Source organism: Ziziphus jujuba, chromosome 3, assembly GCF_031755915.1.
Source record: "Ziziphus jujuba cultivar Dongzao chromosome 3, ASM3175591v1".
Classification (NCBI taxonomy): Eukaryota; Viridiplantae; Streptophyta; class Magnoliopsida; order Rosales; family Rhamnaceae; genus Ziziphus; species Ziziphus jujuba.
The window spans coordinates 2,459,561-2,474,992 of NC_083381.1; the positions used below are offsets into that span (position 1 = coordinate 2,459,561).

General features: G+C 33.7%; 2 protein-coding genes across 2 annotated transcripts; one reads left to right on the plus strand and one right to left on the minus strand.

Moving 5' to 3' along the window:
- LOC107433815 (dihydroorotate dehydrogenase (quinone), mitochondrial) lies at positions 1-7,660 on the minus strand. Its single transcript, XM_048477543.2, has 12 exons — positions 7,313-7,660; positions 6,988-7,133; positions 6,347-6,429; positions 5,062-5,385; positions 4,621-4,876; positions 3,538-3,618; positions 3,334-3,441; positions 3,176-3,205; positions 2,242-2,379; positions 1,812-1,849; positions 1,590-1,689; positions 1-511 (listed from the first exon to the last, which is right to left on the minus strand). The coding sequence occupies exons 2-12, from the start codon at positions 7,129-7,131 to the stop codon at positions 437-439; spliced, it is 1,377 nt and encodes a 458-aa protein (XP_048333500.2). The 5' UTR covers positions 7,132-7,133; positions 7,313-7,660; the 3' UTR covers positions 1-436.
- Positions 7,661-7,877: 217 nt separating this feature from the next.
- On the plus strand, positions 7,878-14,802 carry LOC107433816 (uncharacterized). Its single transcript, XM_016045178.4, has 9 exons — positions 7,878-8,182; positions 8,330-8,666; positions 8,820-9,044; positions 9,431-9,690; positions 10,955-11,181; positions 12,080-12,205; positions 12,785-12,970; positions 13,993-14,130; positions 14,228-14,802. Exons 1-9 carry the CDS (start codon positions 8,044-8,046, stop codon positions 14,537-14,539), a joined length of 1,950 nt encoding a protein of 649 aa, XP_015900664.3. The 5' UTR covers positions 7,878-8,043; the 3' UTR covers positions 14,540-14,802.
- The last annotated feature ends 630 nt before the right edge of the window (positions 14,803-15,432 follow it).

Below are 15,432 nucleotides of genomic sequence, written 5' to 3' on the forward strand. Positions count from 1 at the left end.
CTCAAGTCTGCATTTTCCACTACTCATTATGCTAGGGTGAAGAAATCTTGTTCCCTGGCCAATAATAACATGATGATTATAGAGTAATTTCGTGACATGTAATTCTCACTTTCAGAGTTCATTTGGAATACCTATGGTAAATTTAAAATAAAATTAAAAAAAAGCACAATAAATTGCTTCCAAAATTTTTATTGTACTTTTTACAACTCAAAATGCACCATCTTCGACTCTCCCATCTCACTCCACCACAAAAAGTTTAACACAAAAACAAATACCTAGGAAAACAAAATCTACAGAGAGAAAAAAGTATTTATTCAAAATTTACCACCCGTATGGCTCAGTATACCTCTTTCTTCGTCCTTGTCTAAACTCATCCTCTAACATATAATAATCATCTGCAATCTGCACCATCCTTGAACATTTAAATGCAATCAAGTCATCTGCAATCTGCACCGACTGCTTCAAGAATGGACTTGAAACCATCCTTTTCCAAGCACTCGGCCAATTCAGCCTACAAACAGATAGCAAAGTAAGAAGGCTAGAATACACTTTATCAATCTCCATATCATGCATTGTTCGATTTTAGTTCTCAACTTATAAATGTTATAATTAAATTGTTAAGTTCTTTCAGTTTCAATGTCTTTTTTCACTATATCTTATATCACCCTTGTTTAACCTTAAAATGACTAACCAGTCTCTATTTCAGTTGAACTAACTAGTCTCATCATCCGCTTTGCAGGGTTATTTTAGATACAAGTGTCAAAGCACTTACCAATCCATATATGGATTTATTTAGACAAGTTAAAATTAGAGTACCAAATTAAAATCTAATGCCAGAAACTATAAGAATGAAAATTGCACTTTAACCTAAGATGAGGATCTGAACAAGACCCAATAACAACTTTGTGCTCAACATCCTAACATTGAGTTAATGTTTACATGTTGTTTTATGAGTTTTATAATAAATTAAGCATATATATACTCTTTTAACATTCATAGAACTAAAAAATTTAAAATGCAAGAAATCAAAAAGATTTTAGGCTTTTCCTTGAATATCTCTTCCAGTGGAACACTAAAACACATACATACAGACATTTTGTTCGAACGATTTTCCAATTTTCTTTTTTATTCATGGGAATTTTCAACCAAAAGTCCCATTAATTTGAATTCACTTCCTACTCTGCTATACAACCCAAAATAAGGTGACTTTTAATAATGTAAGCTGGTTTTAGTTAATTTCAGGTTTTAGTGAATAGTATTCGACTTTTACTTATTTATTTTAAAAAATATGGTGGTGGTTTTATGAATTATCCTTTTCGGCTTTTTTTTATAGCATATATCCATCATTAGAAATTTCTTCTTCATTTAGCAGAATTTTTCAAAAGACTTCTTATGCTCTTGTTTTTTAGCCACTGCTCTCAATTTGTTTCAGCATTAACAGAAGCAACCTCATAAAGTAGGAGACTTTTCCAAACACAAGATGTGTAATTTAAATGATCGGACTACTCCAAGCAACAAAAAACAACCCAGGCAGAAATTAGTTAATGCACAAAAATTATATTTAAATATAATTACGAAAAAAAATATACCTTAATCTGGGGAATGAGGGCAGGTCCTCCATAGGCAAATGCTGTGTACAGTTGAACAAGAGTTGCTCCCGCTCTTATTTTTTGGTATGCATCCTCACCACTAATAAATCAAAGGGGCATATAAGCCGGGTTGAGAAGCTAATGAAGAATTAAATAAAGCACAGTTGTATTCATGAAAAATAGATGGCAATGACTATACCATACAAATCAAAATGACTTTACCTGCTAATGCCCCCACAACCAATCAAAGGAATCTTTCCCTGATAAAGATAAACGAACAGTGTCAAGTTCTTATCCAATGGCAGATCAGTAAATGTCGCTCAGCAAGGTATCATATAAATTGTGGAATCAGTACTTTGATGCATAAATACAGCTGTAATTAGGTGTCATATTCACCATATAGTCTCTGGAGATTGGATATTGATGCGCCTAGGTCCCATTATTATTCAATTCCAAATCTTAATTTTGTAAATCATGGTGGAATTATCTCACCATACAACTCTTTCTTCTACCATACACCACAGTGAGATGATAACACTCCCAATATGAACACTTTATAAGTATACAAATAGTAATAATGGAGAAAATTAAAATAACTGTATTTTTTAGCATAGCAAATTATAAGTTGCAAGAATTCCAAATAAGAACATACCCTCGTCAAAATGTACATCTCCTTCAAGAGATTGGTAGAGGCATTAAAGAGAGGCTTTCCACTTAATCCACCAGTTTCTGCAGCCACCGGGTTTCTGCTTACAGAATCTGGTCTTGAAACGGTCGTGTTTGATATTATCTAGAAAACCAAATTTTTTTTAGAAAAACATAACCAACTACCCTAGAGGAAAATTTCACTTTGCAAAACGTTCAAAGAAAGAATGAAGCATTTTCTATCAGAAAAATAAAAATTTGAAGCAATGATGGAACTTAGGATCACAAACCCATCAACCTTATGACCCCTTGAGATTGTTCCTGTGATGATTAATATAATTTTTCAATATAATGTCACTTCCTGTTAAAGTTTATTATAAGTTTAAATTTGCAACTTTCTAATACTAAATCTAAAGTAATATGTGTGTGAGGACAATGTGTGTGTGAGGGTATCTTATGATGAGGTACTAGTACTCTTATCTTAAAATTTTGGATCTCTCTACAACTAAGACCCAAGCATGCATAAAATGTACAAGGGCTGATGGACATTATAGTCAAGAAATTAGGCAGCCAGCCCTTCACCTCCTCTACTAATTGAAAATTTGATAATCCTATGGACATATTTTTAGAAAAAATCTCTGCCGCAGCCAGTCAAACTCCTTTTTTCCACCATTTTCTTAAACCTTAATCCAATATTTGCTTGTGCATCCTACTTACCTTTAAACAAATCCAAATTCCTCTTTCATTGATATTCCACAAATTAAAAGTGCCTTAAGTTACTTTGGGGCATCTTCTAAGAAGTCCTATACATTGTTGGATATGGGACTCCTGATATTGGCCCCAGTTTGAGTCAATTTAACTTTAACAACCAAGACAAATGAGTAGAGCATATAGTCATGCCATATTAGGAAACAGTTGAAGTTTGTGAGATGATGAGTTACCAATCCATCCAGGCGAAGGGCAAGGGCAACCTATAACCATAAAGGCACAAAATTTAGACCAACATCAGAAGAAGGCCAAAAAAAAAAAAAAAAAAAAAAAAAAAAAAAAAAAAAAAAAAACGCGGCTACGTAATAAAACTTGAAGCATATGTACATACTGCTGCAATATCTTCAAGGTCCTCTTTAGACAAGTCTGGAGCAATTTTCACAAGCAATGGAGGTGGACCCTCCTCACCCCATTGCATCTCATCACGAGCAGCTTGAACCTTGACAAAATAAAAGTTACCAGAGCTAACTTCGCATTAGACACTGTGGTTAATTACATGTAGACAAAAGATAGGTGGACACCTTGAACTCCATACCTTCTTAACAAGGTCCTTTAACTGCTTTCTTCCTTGAAGCATGCGTAACCCTGGTGTGTTTGGCGATGAAACATTAATCACCTACAAAGAAACAAAACATGCTTTATTAGAAATCATCCCAAAACATCAGTGGAAATGTGCCAATCATGACTAATTAGGACAATTTTTTTCTCCAAAGAAACTAGGTCCAACCACACATATACAGGTAACATAGAAGAAAATTGCACCTCAAAAAAATGAAATTCAAGATTTGGCAGACATAATATATCTAAAACAATAAACACAACGCCACATTTTTCCAATCCATAAAAATAATAAAGGACTCTTTCAATTATTTTGCTGAATATGCCTGTACAGATGCCTAGAATTGAATTGTGTACCAAAATTCTCATCTTGTGATTTTTCTTTGTTATGCATTCCTCTCCAACCCAAAAAAAATAAATAAATAAATAAATAAACAAAGCCCAAAATGTAGCAATGCATATTTTCACATAACTTTAACCCTGTTATCAGTACCAAATCCTTTTAAAGTTTTCAATAAATATGGAACCACAACTTATAGGGAACAGAATGAACCTCCAACAACTCCCAGTAACCAAAACCATAACTTCAGCGAAACTTATTAATGCAGAAAGCCAGAATTAAATAATGAACACTCCTGACACTTTCTCTACATAAGACACACCAATTAGAGATAAAACACAAAAGATCACTTATCTTGCATTACATCTTAATATTAATCTTACCAATTGCACACAAATAGGCAAAGACTTAACTTACTTGGGAATAGCAACAAACCAAACAAGGCAAGGGCTTTAGCTTTATTATAGAAATCCACCCAAATTAACTCTACGGTCAAGACGCATTTGGGTACAAGAGTAAATGTACATACCTTATCACATGACAGCAAAATATTGGCTTAAGTACACAATTTTTTAACAGCCTTATACCTATTTTACACAATTTTTTAACAGCCTTATACCTATTTTATTACATAGTAATAAGTTTAAGACTTCATATAAAAAAATGGTTAGCCTATTATGAATCAGTAAAAAATAAATAATAGTAAGTTTATAAAAATACCAAATAATCGGCATACTGGGACAATGTATGAACTCCTTGAACATAATCTGCAGCAGCATCTTCACTCGTCTTATTCTTTCCAAGATTGACACCCAAAATGCCAGGCCCAGCTTTGCCTCCATGTCTGACTTCATCACTGGATGAAGGTGAAGTGCTTGATGTTTCATCTAACTTCCTTTTACCATGCTGAGCACCCAACCGCTTTGCAACAGCAACAATTCCTTCACTGTTGAAACCACAGCGATTGATGATAGCCCTGACAAAATCACGGAGATTGTCAGCAAATAAATTATAAAACAACTTTTATCTTGTCATAGCAATCAGAATTCAGAGTTTAATAGCACAAAAATTTACCAACTTCCTAAAAAGTGAATACAAAATTATGTGCCAATTCATGCTCTAAATTCAGATTCGAAGAACAACATAAATTAACACACTTACCCCTCCTGACGCAATCTGAAGATTCGAGGCTTAGGGTTACCCTCTTGAGGAATAGGGGTTACAGAACCAACCTCTACAAAGCCAAAGCCTAAAGCAAGTAAGCCGTCAACAGCCTCAGCATTTTTATCAAATCCAGCGGCAAGCCCTATTGGATTGGAGAATTTTCTTCCCCAAACTTCTAACCCTAGAATTGATGGATCAAGCCTCTTCTCCCTTGGAACCCAACCACGAGCTGCAGCTGAAACAGCTAGTTTATGAGCAACTTCTGCATCCAGAAGGGCAAAAAATGGATTCACAAGTTTTGTTGCAGAGAATAGCCAGCCACTGCATAAGTTTGATCACAAAAAGATTAGCAATGAATGTCACTAAGATCAAAACTCTAAATGATTAGTCAAATTGTTTTTAAGGAAAAAAAAGAAAAACCATATTATAAAGCTCAGACATGACACATATAAACTTTTGACTTTATACAGTGTAACAAGTATGCATTAACATAAAAATATAAAACCTTATTACCATGAAAATGATGAATTGATTAGATATTAAAATAGCAATTTGATATTTTTCTTGTTTTCTCTGTGGGATACCATCACTTAGCTGTTAGTAATCAAAGAGTTCAGATAGTCCTTGAATTTCTTCAGAGGATATAAATACACATATGACAGTATGAAGAGTTCAACAACAGTATGCTTACCATATAAGGTAACAACTTCTTTGCACTCAAATTTTCTTACTAAAAACATTAGTGTATGAAGCGACAATGAGTGTGAATAAGTGAGCAAGAGAACAAATTTAACATATAGTACTTCTACATAATCTTTTATAACTTAAAGTTCCTTTTACTACTTTCCTTACCTCCTAAAATTTCAATGCATGATAAGAGGTTATAAAAAGATTTTTCTTCTATTAAATACAAAATTTTATAACTTTGACAAATGGGTTCCAGAGTTAATCGGGTAAAGAGGAGCATTCATGGGAGAATTCGAGATAGCCATTCCATATAAACATTTCATGGCCAACATCAGTGCATAAACATTTGAAGCAACTGTAATGGCAGAATCTCATTTTTATTATCATTAGAGTTGCATTAAGGAAAGCCACAATATGGGTTAAGGTTTAATTTTTAACCAGATTATAAATGCCATTGAAAATGGACATCAAGATGGCAGCAAAGCAAAGCTTTTTCTTTCTTTCTTTATTTTTTTTAAGTAGCTGTATCATCGAAGGCTAAATGTGTATTGAGCTTCCAAAAGATAAATTTCGCACTTAGATCAAAATGAGGTACCAGAAAGTTGCTTCATCCACAGTACTGACATAAGCTCCTCCGGCTATAGCTAGGCCTATGGTTGCTCCTGTAAGCAACCTCCCCTACAAGTTCAATATAAATATCCAGGAAGCAACAACGAATTCAGAATCAGACAGGAATATCTTGCAAACTAGATTACCAAAGAAATATAAAGTAAAATTTTTTCAAATGCAGACTATTCGTGGAGGAAATCTATAGTTCAAAATCATAGTATGAGTACAAAGTGATTATGTTAAGAGAAAAATAAAATTAAAAACAAATTTGGCATGCCCTTTGAACATTACATAATCAATTCAGAAATCTATCCGATCAACTAAGTAAATTCTCAAATTGCCAAAAGGGAACTTAAAAATTAGCCGTTGAGGTACAATAATCATTCAAAAGTGTTCAACGGCAAAATTTTCTGAAAAACAACTAACACCCATTTATTATCTGTAAAACAAAAAAATAATGAATAATAACACATTTTTATGGTTTGAAATCCCCATTAAAAAAGAACTCCAATTTGAAAAGTAGAATACGATATCCTATAAAGAAGAACAATGACGCAGCAAACTTTGAAGTTTCAAAATTTTATCCGCAACCAAACACACACACACACACAGAGAAAGTGAGCATACTTTCTTGGAAAAATGAGGGATCTTCGGAGCAGTCTGAAAAGTTTCCGACGTAGAAGAGCAATGCCTAGTAAATGCAACAGGATTCGAAACCGGCCTTCTTCGCAAAAAATCCTTCAACAATCTCCTCGAAGCACCGGAAGCCATAACTTTGGAATTTTTCCAAAAAAAAAAAATAATAATAATAATAATAATAACAACCAAAAACCCTCTAAAAACCCCCGATAAGAAAATAATAATAAAATGAAAACCAAGCAATACAAAAAACAATGCCCACAGAGTGTTCGACAAAATGGTCAAACCCCACCAAAACGAGAGAGAGAAAGACCTTTTCGTTGTTTGGTTCTTTACGCGTAAGGTGGTGGCCTTTTGGCCTCCATACAATAGACTTGGAAATGGTGGTGGCGTGGCTTTCACGACCCCATTATATTATGCTCCAACCCCTTCACCTCCCTCTCTCTCTCTCTCTCTCTCTCTCTCTCTCTCTCTCTCTCTCGCGTGTAAACCATCAACCAATTCGGCTCCGAACCGATGACCCGATAACGATCCATTTGACCACCCGAGAAGAGATTGAGGGCAGATTTGAGATTTCGAAGAGAGACAAGCTCGGTGGTTTTGTGAGGATTGAAACGATGTCGTTTTCTTCACCAGCGTTTTTGCTGAAGAAGAAAACAAAAACGTAAATGCAGCACAACATAGACATCTGTTAGTAAGAAAGCTTTTATAAAATTACCAAAATAGACACATATTAGGGTTTAGGGTTTTACTTTTTCATTTCTATTTTCTCGCTTTTTTTTTTTTTTTCTTGTAACCATAAGATCAAAAGAAAAAAAAAAATCCCATATTTATGTAAATATTTTTTCCTTTTTTTTTTTTTTAATCCAAACAGTAACTGAGGAGGTTAGGCTTTAGATAAAAAAAGAAGGGACCTTTAGGAGTTTGAATTTCTGGTAAATTGGCTTTTTTTCCCCATTTACACACCCATTTCAAGTTGGTAGGAAGTTGGATAGTATGTAAAGTTTCAGTCAAAGAAACAATCTTTGGCTTTGGTTGGTGGGTATGTCTCACTTATGGCTTCGGTTTCGAGCTCTTTTGTCCAGGAACAAGGTTGCTGCTTTAATCCCCAATAGAACCATAGAGAGGTTGAAACGCTCTTATTCAACAGGAAATCATTGTGATATCATCACTGCTAAATATGGTAAGAGTTTCATAACCCCTCTACAACATTTCTTTTTTGTTTGTTAATTTTAGTGTTATGAGCTGGAGACTTTTTGTTTGCTAGCCAATGTTTTTGCAAGAATGATTCTGAAAATGATGTTCTCGGTGTGATATGATGTCTTTTCAGGATCATTGTTTAATGCTGGGTTTTTGAATGGTATTAGAAATCCATCTTTGGGTTCATTCATCTTCCACCGTTTTGCTGCTTGGACCAGTAGTAGAGAATTTTGTACTGTATCCAATTATGAATTGCCTGAATCTGAATGTTGCGATGATCATGATGACGATGATAAAGTTAGTCATGTTGGGATTTCCTCTGTCAATTCTGAAAATGATACTGAAACGGGGAAAGATAGAGGCATGTGCCAAGAAGCGGTGGACTTCACCAAAATTAATAAGAATCTGCTTCCAACTGTCGTTCTTGTTGGGCGGCCAAATGTGGGCAAGTCAGCATTGTTTAACCGGTGGGTGGGTTTCACTTCTACATGTTAGTTCTTTTAGCTTGATACCCTTTTTTGTTATCTATGATTTTGAATTACTATTATTTGGGTGTAATGTGCACTTTTTAAACTTATTTCTCATTTCTTGTTTTCTTATAAACTGATTTGGCTTTTTAGTTTGATTCGGAGGAGGGAGGCTCTTGTCTACAACACACCAGATGATCATGTTACTCGGGATGTACGAGAAGGCATAGCTAAACTAGGTGATTTAAGATTTAGAGTATTGGACTCGGCTGGCTTAGAAACAGCAGCATGTTCGGGTTCTATTCTAGACAGAACTGCAGGAATGACAGCTAATGTGCTGAATAGGTCTCAGATTGCTATATTCCTAATAGATGCAAGGTTGGTTTTTGAATGTTGGTGAAATTTTCAGATATAAAAATTAAAACAAGAGCTATAAGTGGGGAAATCCAATGCTCAATGTGTTTTACATGTATATGTGTGTGTATATGAGTTGGTGCCCGTGTGCCTGTGAGATAGAGTAAGAACGCATTTTTTTGGGGTCAAAGAAGAAACATGACTTTCTGTCTGTTACTAAATATCGTATATGAACAGTTCAGACTGAATAGGAGCACTTTTTTACATCCTATAGAGAAAACATGGATTCTATCTCCTTGATTTTGTAGTTCATTGTTGTAATGCATAGGATATCTGGAGAGCCACCATTTTTTTTCCTGTTCTTTCTTTGGTTGTATACTTCATTACTCTTTTACTTTATGTTCTGATAGAGATGGACTGCACCCCGTTGATATGGAGGTTGGAAAGTGGTTGCGCCGACATGCACCTAATATTAAACGTATAGTTGCGATGAACAAGTCTGAATCACATTTTGATGGTAGTGACTCTCTTGTGTCAGCAGCTGCTGAGGCTTACAAATTAGGATTTGGGGACCCCATCGCTATATCAGCTGAAACTGGACTGGGTATGCAAGATCTTTATGGGGCACTTAGGCCTATGCTTGAGGATTATGTGCACCAAGTCTTAAAAGGTAAGACAGCTTTTAATCTTTTTCTTTCTTCAAAGAAAACATTTAATTCATGGTATACGTTCTTCTGATTGAATGAATAAGAATTTTCCTGTATACTGGAAGTCTGCCTAACTGATATAAGGTCTTTTTACCATCTATAACCTTAAAGAGCATCATCTCGTTACTACATGTGATATTTGTAGAAGTGAAACATGATAACTATTTTACCTTTTAAAATATGGATATGGTCTACCAATTGTGGACTGCCATTACTGTTGCTTTATTGTTATGATTTGAATGCTTACTGATTTGTAGCATGTCATGATGGCTGAATGATTATTTGATGGTTGCTGCTCTGTTAAGGCACATATTGGAATGCCTACAAATTCATTGTCCTGCAGATTTGTGATATTTGAAGTTTACTTGCTGCATATTCTGTTCCTTTTATTTGAGAATGCTTGATACATTTGTAGACACCAAGAATTAGATTTGATAGTATCATAGAGAATGATGTGCTCTTGGGAAACCCTAGCTGTTGACATGTTTGATTAGAAACTAAAACAAAGTTTTTGTTATATGGTATTTGTTTCAGAAAGGTTATAGTTTTGGTTAAGGTTAAGACAAAAAGCTATTGAGAGAATGGAATGATGTATTTATATAGATCCTGCCATGAAAATACTACAGCGTCTTATGTTTGAGTTCTTGCAACTTTTGAACCTTAGGTTGATTCTTTTCTATTGTTTTATTGTAAACCTGAAACCCTCTTGTAAAGTCTAGAAAATTGAGACTTTAAAGCTTAACTATCTAGTTGAATGTGGACAACCCTAATCCTGACATACAGGCTTCTGTTTTTTGATTGTCTATGCTATATTGCAACTTTGTTCTGGCTCTTTCTATGCACTGGACATTAACAGAAACCAAAATTATGACATATATGCTTAAAATGCTCTTAAGATGATCTCTTATGGGTTAGTTTTAAAATGTTTCTGTTTAGTGTGGATGTTTTTCCCACAAAGTGTTGGACTTATTAGCACTGTGGCAGCTGTTCTTAAGAGGAATTTACAATCTAGATCTTCAGTATATTTCAAGGAAATATCTATCAGCTACTGTAATTTTGATTTATTGGATGCAGAAATTAAGAATTTGCTTTGCATGAATTTTTTTTTTTTTTTTTGTCCTTTTAAATTCTGCAACTGCAACTGCACATCATCACCTTATTCTGTTCTTTTGTTGATAAAGTTTGGCATTTTTGAATCCATACCTAGCCTTTTCCTACTGATTTTAGATGAAGCTAGTGAAGATAATATTGTCAGTCAAGATAGCAATTCATTTGAGGCTGAGGAAAGTAAGTTGCCATTACAATTGGCAATTGTTGGACGACCTAATGTTGGGAAGTCGACCTTGCTAAATACGTTGTTACAAGAAGATCGTGTTCTGGTAGGTCCAGAAGCTGGTTTGACAAGAGATTCAGTTAGAGCTGAGTTTGAATTTGAAGGGAGAACTATATATCTGGTAAATGCAGTATTTTATTTCTTGTTCCCTTTGTTAATTATATAGAAAAACACATGTCAGATCCATTTGTTCTACGTGAAAATTGAACAAATGGTTATATTTACTAAAACTCTCAAATTGAGTCCTTTTATCTTGTTTAGATTGGAACAGTATGGTAGTGGTCTTTTGTAATACCTTCACGTTTGAAACCTCTTTTTTCGTATTCTCATGCAGCATTAGTTTATTTTCCTCAACTCTAACTTTGATAGCATTTATAAACCAGATATAGGCGCAGCAAGTGGCAAATGTTGAGATTTTGATTAACTGCTGCTAATAAATTTATATTTAATTCATTGATATTTTAGTGAACTATTAGCTAGTAGGAATGCTTTTTTGTAGCATAGGGTCTGGTTGGCATTACCAGATTCTATGCCTTTGGAGCTGTTGGCTAGGGAGAAATTATTAAGAATGCAAAAACTAAACATCCAGTTAGCTTTGCAAACTTTATTTTATTTTATTTTATTTTTTGTAAATAAAAAAATGAATCAGAAGGATTTTTGAGCCATTAGACTTATACTGGTAAAGTGTTTTTTTAGTGTGTTTAAGTTATATCTTTAATGTTAATTGTTGTGCAGTTTTTCATACTTTTTGTTGGCAAACATGTTGAATATACATATTCAAATAGAAGACATTTTCCTTTTTTGGTTTCATCATCAAATGGAAGACAGTGAAGACAATGAATTTAGGTTTTTGGGGTCTTAAAGTACCCAACTACAAGGTGCTTCAGAATGTTTACTAACTGGCTGTGAATTATTTTTAGTAGTACTGAGAAGATATAATTGTATGCCTTTGCTTGTAAATTGAATACCATTTTACATTCAAACTGTGTTTATGTATTGTTCTGTTGCTTTCTCGTCAGGTTGATACTGCAGGTTGGTTGCAGAGGACAAAACAGGAGAAAGGACCAGCATCCTTGAGTATTGTGCAATCAAGAAAGAGTCTTATGAGAGCACAAGTAGTTGCTTTGGTCCTTGATGCAGAAGAGGTGTGCTATGCATCATGTTGTCTTTTACCTAATTTGACGAAGTTATTAAATACTTTCTTCAAGTCTATGTTATGAAAAAACCAGTATTTTGTGAAAAGGATAAGGAGTCTTGAAAGTGTCTTGAGAACTAATTTCAAAATTAGCATTCTTTATTTTACGACAAAAAATTGTTTTTATTCTTTTCTTTTTCGTGGATAAGGTAAAACAGGAAGCATTACATATCTAGATCTAATATATAATGCTTTTTGTTATTTTATTTCAGAATCAATTTGATGCTTTAAATTGACTAGTTTCTATACACAACTTGTTCTATTCTCATTGATTTCTATGCATTTATAGGTGGTTCTATGGATATATAACTTATATCTACTAACTTCTTCTATTTTCTGATGACAATGATATAAATTCAAATTAGATACTACTAAAATTTTAAGTTATCTATTTTTGCAAATGCTATCTCATTGCGATGAGATAGCAGCCATATACCAACATTGTTTTAACTGTTAAAATAAGATTTTCTTTTGCTATTATATTCCTTGCATTTTTTTTTCTACAACTGATGTACGCAATAATGAATAGATTGCAAAAGCTCAAAGAACTATGACACATGCTGAAGTAGTTATAGCAAGACGAGCAGTTGAGGAAGGACGTGGTTTGGTTGTGATTGTTAACAAGATGGATCTTTTAAGAGGAAAACAAAATTCTACATTCTATGACAGAGTTATGGAAGCAGTTCCGGAAGAAATTCAAACTGTTATACCCCAGGTATGCCTCTAGTATCCCTGTGATTTGAGGTCCTTTTTAACTTCATCTACCAATAACTAATAACTTAGCAAAGAAAAGAAGAATCCAAGTCTTCTTTTCCTCATGTCTGACTCTTTCTGGTTATAATAAGTTGGTTCTTCTGCTTTTAAATAAATTTTTTTTTTTTTTTTCAATTCATATAATTAATTTGTATTTTCTGCTGGAAGTGCGGGAAAGGTGTCTGGACATAAAACTGAATACTATGGTTTGAACAAGTTATTGGAGCTTGATTTGACTGTTTTATTTGTAGCAATTAGAACCATAAACATGAATGTTGTAAATATAGCTTAGGTTCATCATATACATCTATTAGCCACCCTGTGACATATGAGATAAGAGAATAAGAGACTGGCCCCTAAGACAGACAGATCTACTCATTATTAATGATAATAGTTTAAGATATAAAGTTATGAGATCATCCCTTAGGTTCTACGTACAAAAATACCCTGATAAATTTCACAATATTTACAATTGGAAAGAACTGTCATATTAAAAAATAAGCTTCATAACATTTGCCTCCATACCATATCTTTTTTGAAGATAAACTTCTCATATGAGTTCTTCAAAACAACCATCTCCTCCTTTCACTCATTCAAACTGATCTCTTCTTCCCTTAGAACACAGATTTTTCGAAAAATACCAAATTCTTACTCTGACTCTCTTCTCTAATATTGAATCATCATCTTTTCCAACTTATGAATGAAGTTCTTTGCTGTTCTCCCAGTCTCATGCTGATATTATGGGAAAAAATCTAAAGATTTGGAATTGATGCCGCCTTCTTTAACCCATATAATGTTTTCACTTGTTGCCTCCATGATGCATTTTCTCTATAGGTTGCAACAGTGTATTATATAGTGAGATTTGATGTTCTTCCACCAGTTTTTTACGTTAGGCATTTCAATGCTTCTGTTTGTCTCTCTCATTCGCTCTAAATGACGGTGAAAATTAAATTAGCATTCATAATGTGGCTGTTTTGTCAACAGGTGACAGGAATACCAGTTGTTTTTATATCAGCACTGGAGGGAAGGGGTCGGTTAGCTGTCATGCACCAGGTGATTGATACATATGAGAAATGGTGTTTAAGATTGTCCACAGCTCGTCTCAATCGCTGGCTGCGCAAGGTCAGTTGATGATCTTAGTCTCATTCCCTCCTTCCAACATTATAAAATTTAATTGTGTTCTAAAGTCTGTTCATTCTCATTTCCCTTATTTGGCCAGGTTATGAGCAGGCATTCTTGGAAAGATCAAGCTGCACAACCAAAGGTCAAGTACTTCACACAGGTGAAGTCCCGGCCACCAACATTTGTTGCCTTCGTGAGTGGGAAGACACAGCTCTCTGATACAGATATCAGATTTTTAACAAAGTCTTTGAAGGAAGACTTCGACTTGGGTGGAATTCCAATCAGAATCATGCAGAGAAGTGCTGTAAGAAACAATGCGGGCGGTGGCACTAACAAGAGCATCCAATATTCTGGCAAAATAGCTGAAAGGAACTCCTCTGACAAGAGAATAGTTTCATCATCTATTTAGAACAATAATTTTTACATGAAAGAGGGTGAAATTCCCATCATCTTAGAAATTTTGGTAGGTGTGATATTAGCCCCTTGGATGCTGAGATTGAAAATAATGTCACAGTTTTCTTATATTTTTTTTAATTTTTATTTTGATCTTGGTTACTGCCAAGTGTTGTAATTCTGTATAGTCTTACTAGAAAGAAAATTGTAATTTATAACATGTAATGGTAAATTTTATTTTGATTGCTTTGTTTAATGATAAATGTTTGTGTTTTAACATGATCTCCATAGTTTATGAATACAGTGTATAAGGGACCAAAATGCAACAAAGTGCATATAATTTAGAGAAGTGGAGATAGAAAATGTTTTATATGATTAATAAACATTGGATAGGTGTCTTTTAGGAAAATGTTTTTGTACCAGAATCAATTCATACAAAACATTTTTTTAATTAGAGTTATCATTTGTATTTATTTACCAAATTTTGGATATAAACTGATTTGGACTGATATGCTACATCATTGTTTTATCAGATTTAATTGTCTACCAATTTAGATTGTTTAACCAAATTTATAGTATGACATTCAAAATTTAGAGAATAAAGTTAGTAACTGTTGTATTCTAAGGAAATTTTTTTTTATACCTTCTGCTACAGCCTTAATGGTTTATTAATCTTTTTTTAAACATCTTGTTTATTTATATTTATGAAATCTGCCAATATTTTTAGAGTGCAATCTATATGAACCACTTTCCTTTTTACTATTCTTGGTTACTATTTTTATGCTTAATAAATAATGCAACACAAGCTTGGATCGCTAAATATATTAACATTTAAGGCATAAAATAAAAAGTTCCTAAACCATGAAATAAGCATAAACAAGATTAAGATCAATAATAACTTCTTCTTTT

Coding starts and splice junctions, on each gene's coding strand:
- LOC107433815 (XM_048477543.2), bottom strand. CDS start 7,131: ATGGCTTCCGGTGCTTCGAGGAGATTGTTGAAGGATTTTTTGCGAAGA. Junction 3,206..3,333: donor ACCTTGAAGATATTGCAGCA/GTATGTACATAT, acceptor TTATGGTTATAG/GTTGCCCTTGCCCTTCGCCT. Junction 2,380..3,175: donor CCCTTCGCCTGGATGGATTG/GTAACTCATCAT, acceptor TTGGTTTTCTAG/ATAATATCAAACACGACCGT.
- LOC107433816 (XM_016045178.4), top strand. CDS start 8,044: ATGTCTCACTTATGGCTTCGGTTTCGAGCTCTTTTGTCCAGGAACAAG. Junction 8,667..8,819: donor AAGTCAGCATTGTTTAACCG/GTGGGTGGGTTT, acceptor TTGGCTTTTTAG/TTTGATTCGGAGGAGGGAGG. Junction 12,206..12,784: donor TGGTCCTTGATGCAGAAGAG/GTGTGCTATGCA, acceptor AATAATGAATAG/ATTGCAAAAGCTCAAAGAAC.